This window comes from Paroedura picta, chromosome 5, assembly GCF_049243985.1.
Source record: "Paroedura picta isolate Pp20150507F chromosome 5, Ppicta_v3.0, whole genome shotgun sequence".
Taxonomy (NCBI): Eukaryota; Metazoa; Chordata; class Lepidosauria; order Squamata; family Gekkonidae; genus Paroedura; species Paroedura picta.
The window spans coordinates 9953734-9976328 of NC_135373.1; the positions used below are offsets into that span (position 1 = coordinate 9953734).

General features: G+C 43.7%; 1 protein-coding gene across 1 annotated transcript; it reads left to right on the forward strand.

Annotated features, from left to right (window-relative positions):
* The first annotated feature begins 1600 nt into the window (after positions 1-1600).
* LOC143837052 (interferon-inducible GTPase 5-like) lies at positions 1601-21866 on the forward strand. The gene is made up of 4 exons (XM_077336475.1): positions 1601-2001; positions 3885-4616; positions 7844-7858; positions 17058-21866. The coding sequence occupies exons 1-4, from the start codon at positions 1900-1902 to the stop codon at positions 18273-18275; spliced, it is 2067 nt and encodes a 688-aa protein (XP_077192590.1). The 5' UTR covers positions 1601-1899; the 3' UTR covers positions 18276-21866.
* The last annotated feature ends 729 nt before the right edge of the window (positions 21867-22595 follow it).

Genomic DNA, 22595 nt, shown 5'->3' on the forward strand with positions numbered 1-22595 from the left:
CATCTTCAGAGGACTGCACCTCAGGCAGCTCTGCTGGAGCCACTCTGTCAAGGCCTCCAGGCATTCGCCCAAATTTGTATAGACAAAGCCTGTTGACACCAGATTACAGCAGTTGTGCCTTACACGATAAGGGTAATACCCTTAATATTGTTCAGCAGCATCTCACTAAACTTGATCACAATGCCATAGTAAATAGTCCCATAAATTTATGCAAATGTCTTTCACAGAAATTAAACCAAAACTGACCAAATGGCATGAAGATCCATTGTTTGTGATTGTACATAAATTGTTTTTCCCCCCGGGGTTTCTCAGTTCAGTTCTGCCTCTTGTCCCACCATGCTGATCTCGCTCTATTCCACTGCTCCAGACAGATGAACGCTCTATCTTGATCTACCCCCGCAGTGGATGAAATGGGAGTGATGTCGGCCACTTTGAAACCCATTTGGAGAGAAGGGGGGTATGAACTGAGTAACAAAAACCAATGATTTGGAAGAACAAGAATTTAGTCCAGGGGCACCTTTAAGACCAACAAAGGTTTATTCAAGGTGTGAGCTTTCGTGTGCAGGCACCCTCTCTCAGAGAAAACTGATTTGGAGGCATCAGTTAAGGGATGTGGGCCACTTTGGGTCCCCCTTGGAAAGAAGGGTGGGGGAGAAGCCAAGAAAACCCATGATTTGGGGGAGGCAACAGTGCCCCCCCAAACTGCTAGCCCTGTGAAAGGGTCATTTGACCCCCAAAGGGGTCCTGACCCCCAAGTTGAGAACCACTGCTGTAGACTTTGTTCAACCTAATCATTTGGTATTCTAACACCTTGTTCCTTGCCATTCCTTATGGTGTTGGGGTATTGCAGTGTAGAAATTTTTATCTAGCAGTCCTAGAAGATACAGGCGGTGGCTGACAAGAACTCACTCTTCTTACCGGAAATCATGCTGGGTTTACCAAGGCAAGATATTTGCTCCTACAAGCAGGCTCATTTTCTCTTTCAATACCAGTGAGGCTTCAGGGTCTTATCAAGCAACACAAACGGGACAAAAGGGAGTTTCTGAGAGCCAGTTGGAAAAGCTCACTCAGCCAAAGAACTAGCAGCCACCGATCCTCCAGTCTCTTAAAGTAGGCTGTGGTTACATCCGGTAAGCCAGTCTCTTTATTCTTTCTTGGTATCAAGTTTCTGCATAGGCTTTGCGGGGTGTTGGCAGCTATTATACCCGACATTCATATTACAAAATATTGTTTCACAAAAACCACAGGGGACGTCCGTTGGGTCCTGTCCGGAACTCAACCAGTGTGGAGGGGAAGAAGGGGCAGGTTAAAAAAAGAGGCACCACTTCATACTGGATTCGGGGGAAGGAGGAAGTGAGATTCACAGAAGGGCTAAAAGGTGTGCTGAATTGCAAAGGGGAAACGGTCTTTGAAGAGTTTACAATAATTGCATCATGCGGTCAACACAGGGCAAAAAGGAAACTTTTAAGAAAGGTCTCCGGTGGAGATTAGGGTTGCCAGATCTGGGTTGGGAAGGACCTGGAGACTTTGGGGCTGGAGATGGGAGCAGGCTGGCAGGGACCTCAGTGGAGTATAATGCCATGGAATACACCCTTCCAAAGCTGCTGTTTGTTTTCTTCAGGACAACTGATCTCCATTGTCTGGACCTGTAATTCCAGGGGATGCCCAGGTCTCTCCAGACACCTTTAGTACCTGTGCCCACTTAACTGATAAAAGAATAAATTAAGTGGGCGCAAGTACCTAAGATAGCTGGTCTAGCAAACTAGTGTGTGCTTTAGAGGAATGATCCCTCAGGGTCTGCAATACCAAAGGTGGATTATTCACCACCACCATGCCTCTGCCCTGCAGGGCCATTCCTGCCTTTCAGCTCTTTCTCGTCCTTGAGGAATTCAGATACAAATGGGCAGAAAACAGGAGATGCCAACATATCTTCTGGCAGAGCTTATGGCCCCTTACAGCACAGTCCTAAGAAGATCTCCACCTAGGGTTGCCTGCTCCCAGGTGAGACCTGGGGATCCCCTGTAATTTTAGATCATCTCCAAGTGGCATTGATCATTTCCCCTTGGGGCAAAGGGCTGCGTGGGAGGGTATATTAAGAGATGCCAGCCTCCAGGTGGGACCTGGGATTCCTTGGAATTTTAGCTCATATATTTGTAATTTAACATCATGATTTATCTGGGATGCATTGTAAAATTTCCTCTGTTATATGTCTGGTGCAAACCGTAATAAAATTTCTATCTATCTGGCTGCTTGGGAGGGTGGATTTAGGGATGCCAGCCTCCAGGTGGCACCTGGAGATTCCTTGGAATTTTAGCTCAACTTCAAGAGACAGAGATCAGTTCCCCTGGGAATAGTGGCAGTTTAGCAGTTTAACAACAGCCCCTTGGGGTTGACTTCACCAAATTAGTTGCTGATTGCAATTCTAGCACATCTGTCTTCATTAAAATCCAGTAACTTAGAAGTCAGTCCATGAAGCCAGTGAACTGAGAGGGGTGAGAAATCTGTTCACATTTGCAGTCAGTTGGGGAGCTGTGCTGGTTTGTAGTAGGCGTGCAAGACTGAAGTGCCGTATAGGGTTGCCAGATCTGGATTGGGACATATCTGGAGACTTTGGGGGTGGAGCCAGGAGTGGGTGGGATATGGGGCAGGAAGGATCCTCCAACCCAGCCATTTTCTCCAGAGGAACTGGCCTCTTTTGTCTAGAGCAGGGGTAGTCAAACTGCGGCCCTCCAGATGTCCATGGACTACAATTCCAAGGATCCCCTACCAGCATTCCACTATTATAAATTCTCAGTGAATGAAGTATATATTGAATAGCAGGTTCAATAAGGTGCAGAGTCGCTCGTGGAGTGAAGGATCAGCTCCTTATTACATCACACCAGCTGAACTAGCCAGCTTGGTGTAGTGTTTAGGAGTGCGGACTTCTAACCTGGCGAGCCAGGTTTGGTTTCGTGCTCCCCTGCATGCAGCCAGCTGGGTGACCTTGGGCTCACCATGGCACTGATAAAACTGTTCTGACCGAGCAGTGATATCAGGGCTCTCTCAGCCTCACTTCCCTCACAAGGTGTCTGTTGTGGGGAGAGGAAAGGGAAGGCAACTGTATGCTGCTTTGAGACTCATTCGGGTACAGAAAAGTGGCATATAAGTACCAATTCTTATAAGTACCAACAGGTAGCAGTCTACAGGCATGGCATAGGATTCCCACTTGGCTGGGAAGACTGGGTCACATTCCTTGATATGGCCACTGGTTGCCGTGGTGAGGACTGGCATGCAGATCCCACTGTAGGCAGATGAGATAAATCAGCAGCAGGGGATGATGTGCAGACCACCTCAGATGATGAGAGATGTGTGATTTAGCACTCCCCCCTGGATGGCAGAGGATAGTTCCCCCTGGAAGGCAGGATGGGTTGACCTCTGCAGTTTCTCCTCAGGAGACAGGAGTAATTTCAGAAGTCCCTCCTCCGAAGGCCAGGAGCCAGTGATTCAGGGGATACTAGCTGGGGCTGCATACACATCTCAGAATCCCACACCCACCCCCTGTATTAAATAGTGGGTTCAATCAGGTGCAGAGTCACTTGTGGAATGAAAGATCAGCTCTTTCTTAGATCACACCAACTGAACTAGAAAACAGCAGCTCATCACTCAAACTTATATACAGTCCCGAGTTCCCACCACAGTTCTGCATGTTGAACAATGATATTAAAAGACCCCACTCTTCGGTGGGTCTGTTTCCCTGCATACACAACAGTATAGATATAGTCTAGAAATCCCTCCCGGAATTAGATTTCTCATATATGCTACATTTATATTGTCGGAGGAAAAGTATTCCTCGGGTGTTATCTGATATTAAATTCTCACTTTCCCCCTTTTTCTTTTTGCTCAAGCGACGCTCAAGCGGACACTCAAGAAGAACAAACATGGGTGGTTCCATCACAAAAGCTCTCATCAGAGAAGAACTTCAAAAACTGAAGGATGAGATGCAAAATAAGAATTTCGCAGATGTGATCGAAGAAAGTAAAAGCAACTTGAAGTTATTAAATAACACCACTCTTGACATTGCCATTACAGGCGTGTCAGGTGCTGGCAAATCATCGCTTGTCAATGCCCTGATGGGCATGACTGATTATGAAAAAGATGCAGCAAAAGTTGGGGTAATAGAAACCACACTGACTAGGAAGAAATACACACATCCCACATTCCCCAAAGTAACATTATGGGATCTTCCAGGAACTGGGACCCCCCAGTTTGTACCAAAGAAATACCTGAAGGACGTACATTTCGAGGAGTATGATTTCTTCATTATCGTTGCATCAGATCGCTTCACTTCATATGATGTTCTCCTGGCCCATGAAATTCAGAAGTTGAAGAAGAAGTTCTACTACGTGCGCACCAAAGTGGATGTGAGCATAGATTCTGAAAGACAAAACCCAAACTACAATGAGGAGAAAAGCCTGGAGAAGATGAGGACCTACTGCTGTGATAACCTGAGAGATGTCAAACCTATCCCAATGGTTTTTCTTATCTCTAGGAGGGATTTGAAACTATATGATTTCCCCCTCTTTCTACAGACCTTGGTGAGTGACTTGGATGGCCTCAAGAGAGATGTCTTAATTGCAGCTCTTCCAGCTTTCTCCAGAGAAGTCCTGGGGGAAAAAAAGGCTGCAATGGAGGCCCGCATATGGAAAATAGCCCTTGTGTCTTGTGCTATTGGAGCAATTCCTGTCCCTGGCCTCTCTCTTGCCTGCGATATTGGCATCTTGGTTGGAACAATGAGATATTTTTGCAACATCTTTGGCTTGGATGCAGGTTCCCTCAATAGACTTTCAAACCGGGTTGGCAAACCTGTTGATGTGTTGCAATCAGCCATCAAAAAGTCCCCAATGGTCAGTCAAGTTACTGCAGAATTTGTGATTGATCTCTTATCCAAGTCACTATTGTGTGGAACGATGGTGGCAATGGAGTTTGCTCTTGATTTTATACCCGTCTTGGGCTCTCTAACTGGCGGAGGGCTTTCTTTTGTAACAACATTCTACATACTGAAGACCTTTCTGCATGATGTTGTGGAAGATGCTGAGAATGTCCTGGCAAAAGCTGCAGAGTAAAGGGCTAAGGCACCCTTTGATAACTGACAATAATTGACAATTACCCTAAGATAATTGACTGAGGCAAACAGCATGTATTGCCTCTGCTGTAATGCCACTTGACCTCCGAAAAATCTCAATGCTGATGTGGAAAGACATAATAAAATATAAATATCAACTAAAGGTTAAAAAAATCTCAGCATTTATTTTATCACCAGCACACGAACGTATCTGGTCGAAATGGCATGACGTTATAGACGCCAAAATGAGGCACTTGAGTCTACACAAAACAGAAAATCTAACTCAAAAGGGACAATCATTACCAACGAGAAACTGTTTAAATATGAATAGATCCCTCTCCAAGGAGATGTTAGGTGGAAATGCTCTCCACTTTATCTTGAAATGAAAAATTCCACTGAATTTGATCTGCCCCTTGATTTCAGCACATTAACAGTTCCTAAATTGAGACTTTCATGTATGATTGTGTAGTGCAACACACTCACAACAGCGCAGATGAAAGGTCATTTTCTCCGAATACCTCCAAACCAATGTTATGGTGACTCCCAAATGGCGGAACTGGAGGAACCATTTTTCCTCCTATTGTCCAAAATATGAAGTAGAGGCAATTTTTTTGGAGAAAATAGATGCTGAAATATTCATCCTTTTCTGATATTAAAAAATTAAGACTGTTTTCGATCAGGGTATATCATAACTGCGTGGCAAATTTTTGTTTTTACATTTAAAAAAAAATCCCGAATTTTTAGTTGTATGATTTATGAGCAAATAAGCCTTAAGAAACTGAAAACTTTCATGCAGAGGACAAGGAACCCAAACATCAGAACTGCTTCTAGATATCATGCCCACATACCCTCCTGAGGAAAAAACAATTCCCTGAAAGGCAATTTCCAGAACGTTCAAGAAATCTGCTGACTATGACGAGTCCCGACTAAGAAGCCATCTGAATAGAAAAGCTCAGGCACTGAATTGCTGAATGATGATCATGTACTATATATTGGAAATGGAAGGAAAGAGGATTTCCATTTCTGATTGGAAGCCCAACCTCCACACATTGAACTGAAACTTCAGTGAACTATGGCCGAGTACCATAGTGGCAAATAAAGGCAATTTCCAGCTTTCTTAAAGGAAGCTCTTCCAGGTGCACTGTCTCAATGTCACAAACTCCCAAAGGGTCCCTGAGGAACTGCGAACATCCTGTGTTGGTTTCTCCTAGTTCTCACTGCAGATCAAGGACCAGGAAGAACAACACATGTGAGCCAGCTCAAAATAGATTGTTTCTCCACAAGTCAATGATGGCTAGAACCTCTTCCTGTTGTGGTATCTTTTTCTCTTTTTAGCACTGCAGTACTAAATCTGGAGCCTCTTGTGGTGCAGAGTGATAAGGCAGCCGTCTGAAAACTTTGCCCATAAGGCTGGGAGTTCAAGCCCAGCAGCCGGCTCAAGGTCGACTCAGCCTTCCATCCTTCCGAGGTCGGTAAAATGAGTACCCAGCTTGCTGGGGGGTAAACGGTCATGACTGGGGAAGGCACTGGCAAACCACCCCGTATTGAGTCTGCCATGAAAACGCTAGAGGGCGTCACCCCAAGGGTCAGACATGACTCGGTGCTTGCACAGGGGATACCTTTACCTTTACCTTTACTAAATCTGGGTGGATCAATAATTGTGAAGTTGCCCATACTGATCCTCCTCAGCAATGTTATTTCCTAAGGGGAAGTGATTTTGGAAGTGACAATATTTGCCGGGGTGATTCTTTTTTAGGTATCAGTTCTCTCTTCTGCCTTTCTAATTTCTTCTAATCATGAGAACAGTTTCCTGGAAATAAGCTCCAATCAATAGATCGGAACAGGATTCTGAGTACCAGCCCTTCGGACTGCTCTGTTTGCCTAGCAACCTCCTAGATCAGCCTTTCTCCACTTTTTTACCATCAAGAAAACTCGGAAACATTCTTCACACTTTGAGAAACCCCAGAAGTAGTGTAATGTTGCAATATATGATTGGAGAGCAGAGTTGTGTACACGCTCATCCAAGGCCCCTCCCATTTCCATCCCCTCCAGGCCCATCATTGGCCATTGGGGGGGGGGGGGAAACAGGTCAACATGACTATATATGGTCATATCACCCAATCAATCAATGTTTAACAGATTTTTTAAAAGAATGAATTAACTCCTACTCATTCGGGAACCCTTTCCAGGGCCGACAAGAGAAAGCGTGTCCCAGACTAACAGCTCATACCACCTAGAAGTAATTATGAGTACAGTTAGGGCTTGGCTTTGCTTTATACTAGGTGGTCTGGAGGACACCAGGAGAAAGCTTGACTTCTAGAACACTTTGACTATTTGCTGTGATGTTATTAGCTTTGAATTGTTTGCACTGCTTTCTTCCTGCTATGTCTTGAAATGTCTTTGCTGTTCACCTGTAGTTATTGGCTTTAATCTTTTAACCTTCATTAATATGGTCCCCATAACACTTCTAAGCACCTTATTCATTGTAACCATTTGATGACTTGTCCATATTTTGGCTTTCTTCTTCTTCTTCTTCTTCTTCTTCTTCTTCTTCTTCTTCTTCTTCTTCTTCTTCTTCTTCTTCTTCTTCGTATTCGTATTCGTATTCGTATTCGTATTCGTATTCGTATTCGTATTCGTATTATTCATATTCATTTTCGTATTGAATTTATTGCCCACCACTCTCATTTCTGGCTTGTGGCAGGTTACAGATTTGTCCAAAATTAAAACCCCCTTAAAAAGGTAAAGGTATCCCCTGTGCAAGCACTGGGTCATGTCTGACCCTTGGGATGACGCCCTCCAACATTTTCATGGCAGACTCAATATGGGGTGGTTTGCCAGTGTCTTCCCCAGTCATTACCGTTTACCCCCCAGCAAGCAAGCTGGGTACTCATTTTACCGACCTCGGAAGGATGGAAGGCTGAGTCAACCTTGAGCCGGCTGCTGGGATCGAACTCCCAGCCTCATGGGCAAAGCTTTCAAACGGCTGCTTTACCACTCTGCGCCACAAGAGGCTCCTAAAACCCCCTTAAAACCCCCTTAAAACTATTCGGACAAACAATATACATATATATGCATATCAGCTCCAACAATAAAAATCGTAACGAAACACCCCTCTGACCCCACCAGAACTAATAAAGGAGTGGGAGGAGGAACGCAGATCTTCAATAAGTATGTGCTCTTAATCCTAGGAGGGGATCCCATCAGATCTTCCTTGCCATGCTGGCCTCAGCCATAGACCTGGTGGAAGAGCTCCATTTTGCAGGCCCTGCAGAAAGCCGAAAGCTCCCACTTGTGTGACCATTGCGTTTATCTCTACTGCTCTACATATTTGGTATGGGCAGACATTTCATTTTATCTGTTCATTGATACTGTGCTTTAATAAACCAGTATGATTATTTCAAGAACCCTTGAATTGGCTTGTTGGCTAACACTGGGTGATAAAGGACCCAGCTATATCTGGTCTTGAACAGGACAAATAGAAGATTTAGAGCATGTCCTTTTGAGTTGCCCCTTCCATGGTAAGGCCCATGCCAAGTTTCCCCTTTCTTTGGTGACAGTAATGCTGGGGCCAATAGCTGTAACCATCACAGCCACAGTGAACCAACTGCTGTCAGACAAATCACCAGCAATTACTAAAACAGTAGCCAGTTTTTGTCTCATAGTTCTTAGAGTTTGTTTAACTAGCTGGGTGCATCTTGTGAACTTAGAATTTCTCTATATCAATCTTAAGGCCTACTAAATTTGGCAAGATCAATGTTTAGATGTTTTCCAGATGTTCTTAAGTATGTATTTTTGTTAGTCTAGGGGCACCCTTAAGACCAACAAAGATTTATTCAAGGTGTGAACTTTTGTGTGTAGGAACTCTTCCACAGACAATGGGATAGGGATCATAAGAGTACAGATATAAGGAGAAAATAAGTTAGTAGCAAATTAGTACGGAGCATCATACGTCTGAATATCCAGTATGATAATTCTTTGCTAGAAAAGCCAATCGGTCCTATTCTATTTCTATTATTAATTAATCCATTTTCAACATTTTTAAACAAAGTTATAACAGGTATTCATTGTATCCTACTTCTCCTGTTTTACTTTGGTGTGAACAAGTTTATTTTGTATTTTTATTATTCTGGTGTAATTCCATAAATAAATTACTACTACTACTACCCAGTCATGAAAGAACTTATTGAGCCAGCGGTAGGAATGCTCTCTCTCTCTTATTTCAACTCAAAACAGTCCATATCCAACTGGGAGCCATCAAATGATATACACACACCTGTGAACCACTGTTTCATAAATCTCCATGCTGACAATACTGTATATCTTGCTGTATATCAGAATCAAATGAGTACCCAGCTTGCTGGGGGGTAAACGGTCATGACTGGGGAAGGCACTGGCAAACCACCCCGTATTGAGTCTGCCATGAAAATGCTAGAGGGCGTCACCCCAAGGGTCAGACATGACTCGGTGCTTGCACAGGGGATACCTTTACCTTTACCTTTATATCAGAATCAATTACCCATAAAATCTGTATTTACGGAGGGTAATTTACATGACTGAATTTCTCAGATTTCTTCTTTTTCATTTGAGGTAAAAAAGGTAAAGGTAAAGGTATCCCCTGTGCAAGCACCGGGTAATGTCTGACCCTTTGGGTGACGCCCTCTAGCGTTTTCATGGCAGACTCAATAGGGGGTGGTTTGCCATTCCCTTCCCCAGTCATTACCGTTTACCCCCCAGCAAGCTGGGTACTCATTTTACCGACCTCAGAAGGATGGAAGGCTGAGTCAACCTTGAGCCGGCTGCTGGGATCGAACTCCCAACCTCATGGGCAGACAGCTTCAGACATCATTTCTGCTGCACAAAAGGGACCTAGGCATTTGTGTTTCTGTCCATGACATTCACCAGAACATGTAACAAGAGCACATACTTCCATGCATATAGGATGTTTGGATCTTAGCTTGTCTTATATATATACATTTGAATTGAATTTTCGCACACTCTCATATTGCAATTGGGCAGAGAGACCCAACCTGGATTTCCACCATTCCTACAATGCTCTCATTTGCAGCTGGTGTGGCTGTCTTGAACTTTCCATTATGTACATCTTAGAAAATTTATGAACATTTAGGGAGTTGGGTGTCTGGGGAGGATGAAATTTGGGAAAGGGGCCTGGGGAAGGGGGGGGTAGAGTGAGGGATGCAGTGCCACTTTGTGATGTCACATCCTGTGAACCCATTTCCAGGTCAATGTCCTGTGCGAGCATGTGCCCCATGAGGAGTATGCACTTTGAATATACCCCAGCCTGAATCTGATTCCCAAATTAGCTATTTCAAGCCAGCTCAGAGACACCTCAAATGAAGAAAAACTATACATATTTCCAGACAAAGGGAAATAGATCTCCCAGAATTTGAGGTTGTTTTGGGAAGGCACAGAAGTGAAGAAGGAAAGAGAAGAAGCAACTGAAGTCAGTGTCCTGAGTCATCTCTGTTCCCTTTTTTGAAGATTGCACTAATCCACCACCCCAACACTATTGCTTGCCTAATACTATCCTTAGAGGTGTAGATATTTTTCTGAGAAAACACAGAGGCAAAATTGGTATGGAGCCCTGGATCCCACCTGGATGTTGGCATCTCTAGGTCTCCAACAGGTAAGTCACTGGCTATTACAGAATCATTCAAGGATCTCCAGAAGGCTCAGGGGGAAAGATCTGTTCTGGGCATTCAGTTTTTTTTGAGGTGGAAACACATCTACTGGTGTGGTCAGGGAAACGGAAGTAAATAAAGGTATGACATCCATTACTCCCAACGCCCTGACAGGAGGCCCGAAAATAACCCACAGGATTGTGGAACCGATCACAGAAGATGGGCAGAGGTAGCAGCAGCACAGTGAGCAGGCCTCAGCACCAACTCTGGCCAGCCACCACCTTGCCCATTATGTGGGACGTGTTTCCACATAAAGGGCGAAAATCAGATTATCGCTTTTTTCCCATAAGATTTTTCTCTGTGCTGCTTAGTCCTTCTAGTGCTCTTCTGAGTCCATACTTGGTTTCTAGGACAGGACAAAAAATATTGCATGTCAAGGCTTGGGACCAATTTAGGATATTATTCATCAGTGAAATGTAACTCTGCTTAAAGGAAAGTGTGCAGACCCCTGATCTAACAGCTGTCATTCCAGGGGAACTGACATTACCACCAGGGTCTGATATCCAGCATCATTGCCAGTATTAAAGAGTGGGTTATATCAGGCACAGAAAAACTTGAGATTATAGCTGTTAAGAAGGTAAAGACAAAAGCCTTTTGACTTCTTCATGTTGTTCCACCAGCATGAATTCACTTAGCTCTTCTGAGACCATCTCAGACACTAGGGTGACCTGCCCCTCCTTAGTATGGAAAGTGTCTAAGGTCACACCCAAGCTCCATGGGCCTCCATCTTCAGAGGACTGCGCCTCAGGCAGCTGTGTTGTTGCCACTCTGTCAAGGCCTCCAGGCATTCGCCCAGATTACCCTTATCATGTAAAACAGACTGCTGTAATCTGGTGTCAACAGGCTTTGCATAGACAAAGCCTGTTGACACCAGATTACAGCAGATCTGTCTTACACGATAATACACGATACATTGGCCATTTCCAGCAAATTGACTGTACAGTACAAAAGTCAGTTAAAAGTCAGTTAAAATGGATTAATTAATAATAGAAATAGAATAGGACCTTAATATTGTTCAGTAGCATCTCACTAAGCTCGATCACAATGCCACAGTAAATAGTCCCATAAATTTATGCAAGTGTCTTTCACAGAAATTAAACCAAAACTGACCAAATGGCTTGAAGATCCATTATTCATGATTGTACATAAATTGTTTTCCCCCCGGGGTTTCTCAGTTCAGTTCTGCCTCTTGTCCCACCATGCTGATCTCGCTCTATTCCACTGCTCCAGACAGATGAACGCTCTATCTCGATCTACCCCCGCAGTGGATGAAATGGGAGTGATGTCGGCCACTTTGAAACCCATTTGGAGAGAAGGGGGGGGGGGGTACGAACTGAGTAACAAAAACCAATGATTTGGAAGAACAAGAATTTAGTCCAGGGGCACCTTTAAGACCAACAACGGTATATTCAAGGTGTGATCTTTCGTGTGCAGGCACCCTCTCTCAGAGAAAACTGATTTGGAGGCATCAGTTAAGGGATGTGGGCCACTTTGGGTCCCCCTTGGAAAGAAGGGTGGGGGAGAAGCCAAGAAAACCCATGATTTGGGGGAGGCAACAGTGCCCCCCCAAACTGCTAGCCCTGTGAAAGGGTCATTTGACTCCCAAAGGGGTCCTGACCCCCAAGTTGAGAACCACTGCTGTAGACTTTGTTCAACCTAATCATTTGGTATTCTAACATCTTGTTCCTTGCCATTCCTTATTGTGTTGGGGTATTGCAGTGTAGAAATTTTTATCTAGCAGTCCTAGAAGATACAGGCGGTGGCTGACAAGAACTCACTCTTCTTACCGGAAATCATGCTGGGTTTACCAAGGCAAGATATTTGCTCCTACAAGCAGGCACATTTTCTCTTTCAATACCAGTGAGGCTTCAGGGTCTTATCAAGCAACACAAACGGGACAAAAGGGAGTTTCTGAGAGCCAGTTGGAAAAGCTCACTCAGCCAAAGAACTAGCAGCCACCGATCCTCCAGTCTCTTAAAGTAGGCTGTGGTTACATCCGGTAAGCCAGTCTCTTTATTCTTTCTTGGTATCAAGTTTCTGCATAGGCTTTGCGGGGTGTTGGCAGCTATTATACCCGACATTCATATTACAAACGATTGTTTCACAAAAACCACAGGGGACGTCCGTTGGGTCCTGTCCGGAACTCAACCAGTGTGGAGGGGAAGAAGGGGCAGGTTAAAAAAAGAGGCACCATTTCATACTGGATTCGGGGGAAGGAGGAAGTGAGATTCACAGAAGGGCTAAAAGGTGTGCTGAATTGCAAAGGGGAAACGGTCTTTGAAGAGTTTACAATAATTGCATCATGCGGTCAACACAGGGCAAAAAGGAAACTTTTAAGAAAGGTCTCCGGTGGAGATTAGGGTTGCCAGATCTGGGTTGGGAAGGACCTGGAGACTTTGGGGCTGGAGATGGGAGCAGGCTGGCAGGGACCTCAGTGGAGTATAATGCCATGGAATACACCCTTCCAAAGCTGCTGTTTGTTTTCTTCAGGACAACTGATCTCCATTGTCTGGACCTGTAATTCCAGGGGATGCCCAGGTCTCTCCAGACACCTTTAGTACCTGTGCCCACTTAACTGATAAAAGAATAAATTAAGTGGGCGCAAGTACCTAAGATAGCTGGTCTAGCAAACTAGTGTGTGCTTTAGAGGAATGATCCCTCAGGGTCTGCAATACCAAAGGTGGATTATTCACCACCACCATGCCTCTGCCCTGCAGGGCCATTCCTGCCTTTCAGCTCTTTCTCGTCCTTGAGGAATTCAGATACAAATGGGCAGAAAACAGGAGATGCCAACATATCTTCTGGCAGAGCTTATGGCCCCTTACAGCACAGTCCTAAGAAGATCTCCACCTAGGGTTGCCTGCTCCCAGGTGAGACCTGGGGATCCCCTGTAATTTTAGATCATCTCCAAGTGGCATTGATCATTTCCCCTTGGGGCAAAGGGCTGCGTGGGAGGGTAGATTAAGAGATGCCAGCCTCCAGGTGGGACCTGGGATTCCTTGGAATTTTAGCTCATATATTTGTAATTTAACATCATGATTTATCTGGGATGCATTGTAAAATTTCCTCTGTTATATGTCTGGTGCAAACCGTAATAAAATTTCTATCTATCTGGCTGCTTGGGAGGGTGGATTTAGGGATGCCAGCCTCCAGGTGGCACCTGGAGATTCCTTGGAATTTTAGCTCAACTTCAAGAGACAGAGATCAGTTCCCCTGGGAATAGTGGCAGTTTAGCAGTTTAACAACAGCCCCTTGGGGTTGACTTCACCAAATTAGTTGCTGATTGCAATTCTAGCACATCTGTCTTCATTAAAATCCAGTAACTTAGAAGTCAGTCCATGAAGCCAGTGAACTGAGAGGGGTGAGAAATCTGTTCACATTTGCAGTCAGTTGGGGAGCTGTGCTGGTTTGTAGTAGGCGTGCAAGACTGAAGTGCCGTATAGGGTTGCCAGATCTGGATTGGGACATATCTGGAGACTTTGGGGGTGGAGCCAGGAGTGGGTGGGATATGGGGCAGGAAGGATCCTCCAACCCAGCCATTTTCTCCAGAGGAACTGGCCTCTTTTGTCTAGAGCAGGGGTAGTCAAACTGCGGCCCTCCAGATGTCCATGGACTACAATTCCAAGGATCCCCTACCAGCATTCCACTATTATAAATTCTCAGTGAATGAAGTATATATTGAATAGCAGGTTCAATAAGGTGCAGAGTCGCTCGTGGAGTGAAGGATCAGCTCCTTATTACATCACACCAGCTGAACTAGCCAGCTTGGTGTAGTGTTTAGGAGTGCGGACTTCTAACCTGGCGAGCCAGGTTTGGTTTCGTGCTCCCCTGCATGCAGCCAGCTGGGTGACCTTGGGCTCACCACAGCACTGATAAAACTGTTCTGACCGAGCAGTGATATCAGGGCTCTCTCAGCCTCACTTCCCTCACAAGGTGTCTGTTGTGGGGAGAGGAAAGGGAAGGCAACTGTATGCTGCTTTGAGACTCATTCGGGTACAGAAAAGTGGCATATAAGTACCAGTTCTCTTCTTTTTCAGTAATATCAGTTCTCTCTCAGCCTCACCTATTTCTCAGACAATCTGCTGTGGGGAGTGGAAAGGGGAAGGCGATTGTAAGCTGCTTTGAGACTCCTTCAGGTAGCGAAAAGTGAAATATGAGAACCCACTCTTCTTCTTTTTCTTCTAAACCAATGGGACCATTCAAACCATCCAGAGGCATGAGGGATCCTGCGCATTAACAAATGGGATTATATGTCCCCACTGTTCTAACAGTGGCCAACAGGTAGCAGTCTACAGGCATGGCATAGGATTCCCACTTGGCTGGGAAGACTGGGTCACGTTCCTTGATATGGCCACTGGTTGCCGTGGTGAGGACTGGCATGCAGATCCCACTGTAGGCAGATGAGATAAATCAGCAGCAAGGGATGATGTGCAGACCACCTCAGATGATGGGAGATGTGTGATTTAGCACGCCCCCCTGGGTGGCAGAGGATAGTTCCCCTTGGAAGGCAGGATGGGTTGACTGAGAGCCAGTTTGTTGTAGTGGTTAGGAGTGCAGACTTCTAATCTGGCATGCCAGGTTCGATTCTGCGCTCCCCCACATGCAACCAGCTGGGTGACCTTGGGCTCACCACGGCACTGATAAAACTGTTCTGACCGGGCAGTGATATCAGGGCTCTCTCAGCCTCACCCACCCCACGGGGTGTCTGTTGTGGGGAGAGGAAAGGGAAGGCGACTGTGAGCCGCTTTGAGCCTCCTTCGGGTACGGGAAAGCGGCATATAAGAACCAACTCTTCTTCTTCTTCTTCTCTGCAGTTTCTCCTCAGGAGACAGGAGTAAGTTCAGAAGTCCCTCCTCCAAAGGCCAGGAGCCAGTGATTCAGGGGATACTAGCTGGGGCTGCATACAAATCTCAGAATCCCACCTCCATCCCCAGTATTAAATTGTGGGTTCAATCAGGCGCGGAGTCACTTGTGGAGTGAAAGATCAGCTCTTTCTTAGATCACACCAACTGAACTAGAAAACAGCAGCTCATCACTCAAACCTATATACAGTCCCGAGTTCCCACCACAGCTCTGCATGTTGAACAATGATATTAAAAGACCCCACTCTTCGGTGGGTCTGTTTCCCTGCATACACAACAGTATAGATATAGTCTAGAAATCCCTCAAGGAATTAGATTTCTCATATATGCTACATTTATATTGTCGGAGGAAAAGTATTGCTCGGGTGTTATCTGATATTAAATTAAGAGTCACGGCTAACTGTTCCATTACCCATCTAAACCGTTTTTTCATCCTTAAAGGCAATAAGTTTGTCCCAGCTGTCTGTCGTGTGTTTGACTCTAAAATTCTTCCCCAAATTTTATATGGTATCCCTCTGTGGATTTCAGGTTTTAACAAAAACATAGAGAGGTTACAGTCTGCCTTTCTCCGGCAGATTTTGAGAACTCCAAATTGCGTCCCTTACTCCTCTTTATGTCTTGAAACTGGACACAATCTTCTCGAAACTAAGGCCTGGATTTTCACCTTTAAATATTGGCTAAAACTGCATTTTAGGGTTCAATCAGATAGTCTATTGGCCTGTTTACTGAGAGACACTTTTAAATTTAAATGGTTCTCTACCATCCTGACTACACTCCAACAAATTGGCATTGACTACGATTACATCTTATCTCTGAATGAATCCTCCATTATGTACCAGATCAAACAAAGGCTACTTGATCAGGAATTTCAAAAAATCCATCCCACTGTGCCAGCAATCTGCTCTCCCTGTGCGCTTGGTCTCCAAGTGAAGCACGGGATAATGCCGGCTTACATCTATAACTTGGCAAATCCCCTCCATCGCAGAGCGTTTTCGCTTGCTCAGCTTAATGCCTTTCCATCTAAAGTATTACAAGGGAGATTTGCCAAGATCCCCTTCGAAAACAGACTATGCACCTGTGAATCAAGTTCTCCTGACACCATCCAACATATCTTACTGGATTGTCCCTTGTTCACTGAACAGAGAAGGCATATCATACCTCTCATACCAAAATGGAGAAACCATTCAAGAGACCTGATTTGCCAATTTTTACTGAGTGATAAGGATGCCGACGTCACCTTTATTATGGCTGAATTTCTGTCCTCAGTTTTTAAATTTAAACTGTCTGACATATCCTGACGTTTATCCTGCTTATCTGCTTTATGCCAATAAAGGTATTGTATTGTATTGTAAATTAAGAGTCTCACTTTTCCCCTTTTTCTTTTTGCTCAAGCGACACTCAAGTGGACACTCAAGAAGAACAAACATGGGTGGTTCCATCACAAAAGCTCTCATCGGAGAAGAACTTCAAAAACTGAAGGATGAGATGCAAAATCAGAACCTCGCAGATGTGATCAAAGAAAGTGAAAGCAACTTGAAGTTATTAAATAACACCACTCTTGACATTGCCATTACAGGCGTGTCAGGTGTTGGCAAATCATCGCTTGTCAATGCCCTGAGGGGCATGACTGATTATGAAAAAGATGCAGCAGAGACTGGGGTAACAGAAACCACACTGACTAGGAAGAAATACACACATCCCAGATTCCCCAAAGTAACATTATGGGATCTTCCAGGAACTGGGACCCCCCTGTTTGTACCAAAGAAATACCTGAAGGACGTACATTTTGAGGAGTATGATTTCTTCATTATCGTTGCATCACATCGCTTCACTTCAAATGATGTTCTCCTGGCCCATGAAATTCAGAAGTTGAAGAAGAAGTTCTACTACGTGCGCACCAAAGTGGATGTGAGCATAGATTCTGAAAGAAAAAAACCAAACTTCAATGAGGAGAAATACCTAGAGAAGATGAGGACCAACTGCTGTGATAACCTGAGAGATGTCAAACCGATCCCAATGGTTTTTCTTATCTCTAGGTGGGATTTGGAACTATATGATTTCCCCCTCCTTCTACAGACCTTGGAGAGTGACATGGGTGGCCTCAAGAGAGATGACTTAATTACAGCTCTTCCAGCTTTCTCCAGAGAAGTCCTGGAGAAGAAAAAGGCTGCAATGGAGGCCCACATACGGAAAATAGCCCGTGTGTCTTGTGTTATTGGAGCAATTCCTGTCCCTGGCCTCTCTGTTAACTGCAATATTGGCATCTTGGTTGAAACAATGAGATATTTTTGCAACATCTTTGGCTTGGATGCAGGGTCCCTCAATAGACTTTCAAACCGGGTTGGCAAACCTGTTGATGTGTTGCGATCAGCTATCAAAAAGTCCCCAATGGTCAGTCAAGTTACCGCAGAATTTGTGATTGATCTCTTATCCAAGTCACTATTGTGTGGAACAATGATGGTAGTGGAGATGGCTCTTGATTTTATACCCGTCTTGGGCTCTCTAACTGGCGGAGGGCTTTCTTTTGTAACAACATTCTACATACTGAAGACCTTTCTGCATGATGTTGTGGAAGATGCTGAGAATGTCCTGGCAAAAGCTGCAGAGTAAAGGGCTAAGGCACCCTTTGATAACTGACAATAATTGACAATTACCCTAAGATAATTGACTGAGGCAAACAGCATGTATTGCCTCTGCTGTAATGCCACTTGACCTCCGAAAAATCTCAATGCTGATGTGGAAAGACATAATAAAATATAAATATCAACTAAAAGTTAAAAACTTCTCAGCATTTATTGTATCACCAGCACATGAACGTAGCTGGTCGAAATGGCATGATGTTATAGACGCCAAAATGAGGCACTTGAGTCTACACAAAACAGAAAATCTAACTCAAAAGGGACAATCATTACCAACGAGAAACTGTTTAAATATGAATAGATCCCTCTCCAAGGAGATGTTAGGTGGAAATGCTCTCCACTTTATCTTGAAATGAAAAATTCCACTGAATTTGATCTGCCCCTTGATTTCAGCACATTAACAGTTCCTAAATTGAGACTTTCATGTATGATTGTGTAGTGCAACACACTCACAACAGCGCAGATGAAAGGTCATCTTCTCTGAATACCTCCAAACCAATGTTATGGTGACTCCCAAATGGAGGAACTGGAGGAACCATTTTTCCTCCTATTGTCCAAAATATGAAGTAGAGGCAATTTTTTGGAGAAAACAGATGCTGAAATATTCATCCTTTTCTGATATTACAAAATTAAGACTGTTTTCGATCAGGGTATACTATAACTGCGTGGCAAATTTTTGTTTTTACATTAAAAAAAAATCCCGAATTTTTAGTTGTATGATTTATGAGCAAATAAGCCTTAAGAAACTGAAAACTTTCATACAGAGGACAAGGAACCCAAACATCAGAACTGATTCTAGATATCATGCCCACATACCCTCCTGAGGAAAAAACAATTCCCTGAAAGGCAATTTCCAGAACGTTCAAGAAATCTGCTGACTATGACGAGTCCCGACTAAGAAGCCATCTGAATAGAAAAGCTCAGGCACTGAATTGCTGAATGATGATCATGTACTATATATTGGAAATGGAAGGAAAGAGGATTTCCATTTCTGATTGGAAGCCCAACCTCCACACATTGAACTGAAACTTCAGTGAACTATGGCCGAGTACCATAGTGGCAAATAAAGGCAATTTCCAGTTTTATTAAAGGAAGCTCTTCCAGGTGCACTCTCTCAATGTCACAAACTCCCAAAGGGTCCCTGAGGAACTGCGAACATCCTGTGTTGGTTTCTCCTAGTTCTCACTGCAGATCAAGGACCAGGAAGAACAACACATGTGAGCCAGCTCAAAATAGACTGTTTCTCCACAATGATGGCTAGAACCTCTTCCTCTTGTGGTATCTTTTTCTCTTTTTAGCACTGCAGTACTAAATCTGGGTGGATCAATAATTGTGAAGTTGCCCATACTGATCCTCCTCAGCAATGATATCTCCTAAGGGGAAGTGATTTTGGAAGTGACAATATTTGCCGGGGTGATTCTTTTTTAGGTATCAGTTCTCTCTTCTGCCTTTCTAATTTCTTCTAATCATGAGAACAGTTTCCTGGAAATAAGTTCCAATCCACAGATCGGAACAGGATTCTGAGTACCCTTCGGACTGCTCTGTTTGCCTAGCAACCTCCTAGATCAGCCTTTCTACACTTTTTTACCATCAAGAAAACTCGGAAACATTCTTCACACTATGAGAAACCCCAGAAGTAGTGTAATGTTGCAATATATGATTGGAGAGCAGAGTTGTGTACACGCTCATCCAGGGCCCCACTCCTTCCCATCCCCTCCAGGCCCATCATTGGCCATTGGGGGGCGGGGACAAGTCAACATGACTATATATGGTCATATCATCCAATCAATCAATGTTTAACAGATTTTTTAAAAAATGAATTAATTCCTACTCATTCAGGAACCCTTTCCAGGGCCGACAAGAGAAAGCATGTCCCAGACTAACAGCTCATACCACCTAGCAGTAATTATGAGTACAGTTAGGGCTTGGTTTTGCTTTATACTAGGCTTTGCTTTATACTAGGCTTTGCTTTATACACCAGGAGAAAGCTTGACTTCTAGAACACTTTGACTATTTGCTGTCATGTTATTAGCTTTGAATAGTTTGCATTGCTTTCTTCCTGCTATGTCTTGAAATGTCTTTGCTGTTCACCTGTAGTTATTGGCTTTAACCTTTTAACCTTAATTACTATGGTCCCCATAACACTTCTAAGCACCTTATTCATTGTAACCATTTGATGACTTGCCCATTGATGCCTTGTAACCATTTGATGACTTGTCCATATTTTGGCTTTCTTCTTCTTCTTCTTCTTCTTCTTCTTCTTCTTCTTCTTCTTCTTCTTCTTCTTCTTCTTCTTCTTCTTCTTCTTCTTCTTCTTCTTCTTCGTATTTGTATTCGTATTCGTATTCGTATTGAATTTATTGCCTGCCACTCTCATTTCTGGTTTGTGGCAGGTTACAGATTTGTCCAAAATTAAAACCCCCCTTAAAACCCCATTAAAACTATTCGGACAAACAATATACATAAATATACATATCAGCTCCAACAATAAAAATCGTAACGGAACACCCCTCTGACCCCACCAGAACTAATAAAGGAGTGGGAGGAGGAACGCAGATCTTCAATAAGTATATGCTCTTAATCCTAGGAGGGGATCCCGTCAGATTTTCCTTGCCATGCTGGCCTCAACCATAGACCTGGCCGAAGAGCTCCATTTTGCAGGCCCTGCAGAAAGCCGAAAGCTCCCAATTGTGTGACCATTGCGTTTATCTCTACTGCTCTACATATTTGGTCTGGGAAGACATTTCATTTTATCTGTTCATTGATACTGTGCTTTAATAAACCAGTATGATTATTTCAAGAACCCTTGAACTGGCTTGTTGGCTAACACTGGGTGATAAAGGACCCAGCTATATCTGGCCTTGGACAGGACAAGTAGAAGATTTAGAGCATGTCCTTTTGAGTTGCCCCTTCCATGGTAAGGCCCATGCCAAGTTTCACCTTTCTTTGGTGACAGTAATGCTGGGGCCAATAGCTGTAACCATCACAGCCACAGTGAACCAACTGCTGTCAGACAAATCACCAGCAATTACTAAAACAGTAGCCAGTTTTTGTCTCATAGTTCTAAGAGTTTGTGGAACTAGCTGGGTGCATCTTGTGAACTTGGAATTTCTCTATATCAATCTTAAGGCCTATTAAATTTGGCAAGATCAACGTTTAGATGTTTTTAGATGTTCTTAAGTATGTATTTTTGTTAGTCTAGGGGCACCCTTAAGACCAACTAAGATTTATTCAAGGTGTGAACTTTTGTGTGTAGGCACACTTACTCAGACAATGGAACAGGGATCATAAGAGTACCGATATAAGGAGAAAATTAAAAAGTAGCAAATTAGTACGCAGCATTATAAGTCCAAATATGCAGTATGATAATTCTTTGCTAGAAAAGCCAATCGGTCCTATTCTATTTCTATTATTAATTAATCCGTTTTTCAACATTTTAAAACAAAGTTATAACAAGTATACATTGTATCCTACTTCTCCTGTTTTACTTTGGTGTGAACAAGTTTATTTTGTATTTTTATTATTCTGGTGTGATTCCATAATAAACTTACTTCTACTACTACCCAGTCATGAATGAACTTATTCAGCCAGTGGTAGGAATGCTCTCTCTCTCTTATTTCAACTCAAAACAGTCCATATCCAACTGGGAGCCATCAAATGATATACACACACCTGTGAACCACTGTTTCATAAATCTCCATGCTGACAATACTGTATATTTTGCTGTATATCAGAATCATTTACCCATAAAATCTGTATGTACAGAGGGTAATTTACATGACTGAATTTCTCAGATTTCTTCTTTTTCATTTGAGGTAAAAAAGGTAAAGGTAAAGGTATCCCCTGTGCAAGCACTGGGTCATGTCTGACCCTTTGAGTGACGCCCTCTAGCGTTTTCATGGCAGACTCTATAGGGGGTGGTTTCCATTCCCTTCCCCAGTCATTACCGTTTACCCCCCAGCAAGCTGGGTACTCATTTTACCGACCTCAGAAGGATGGAAGGCTGAGTCGACCTTGAGCTGGCTGCTGGGATTGAACTCCCAACCTCATGGGCAGACAGCTTCAGACAGCATTTCTGCTGCACAAAAGAGACCTAGGCATTTGTGTTTCTGTCCATGACATTCACCAGAACATGTAACAAGAGCACATACTTCCATGCATATAGGATGTTTGGATCTTAGCTTGTCTTATATATATAAATTTGAATTGAATTTTCACACACTCTCATGTTGTAGTTGGGCAGAGAGACCCAACCTGGACTTCCACCATTGCTACAATGCTCTCATTTGCA

Bases quoted from the DNA above. Each gene is read 5' to 3' on its own strand.
- LOC143837052 (XM_077336475.1), top strand. From the start codon at position 1,900: ATGGGCAGAAAACAGGAGATGCCAACATATCTTCTGGCAGAGCTTATG. The intron at 2,002-3,884 runs GTGAGACCTGGG...TTTTTGCTCAAG, and splicing joins CTAGGGTTGCCTGCTCCCAG to CGACGCTCAAGCGGACACTC.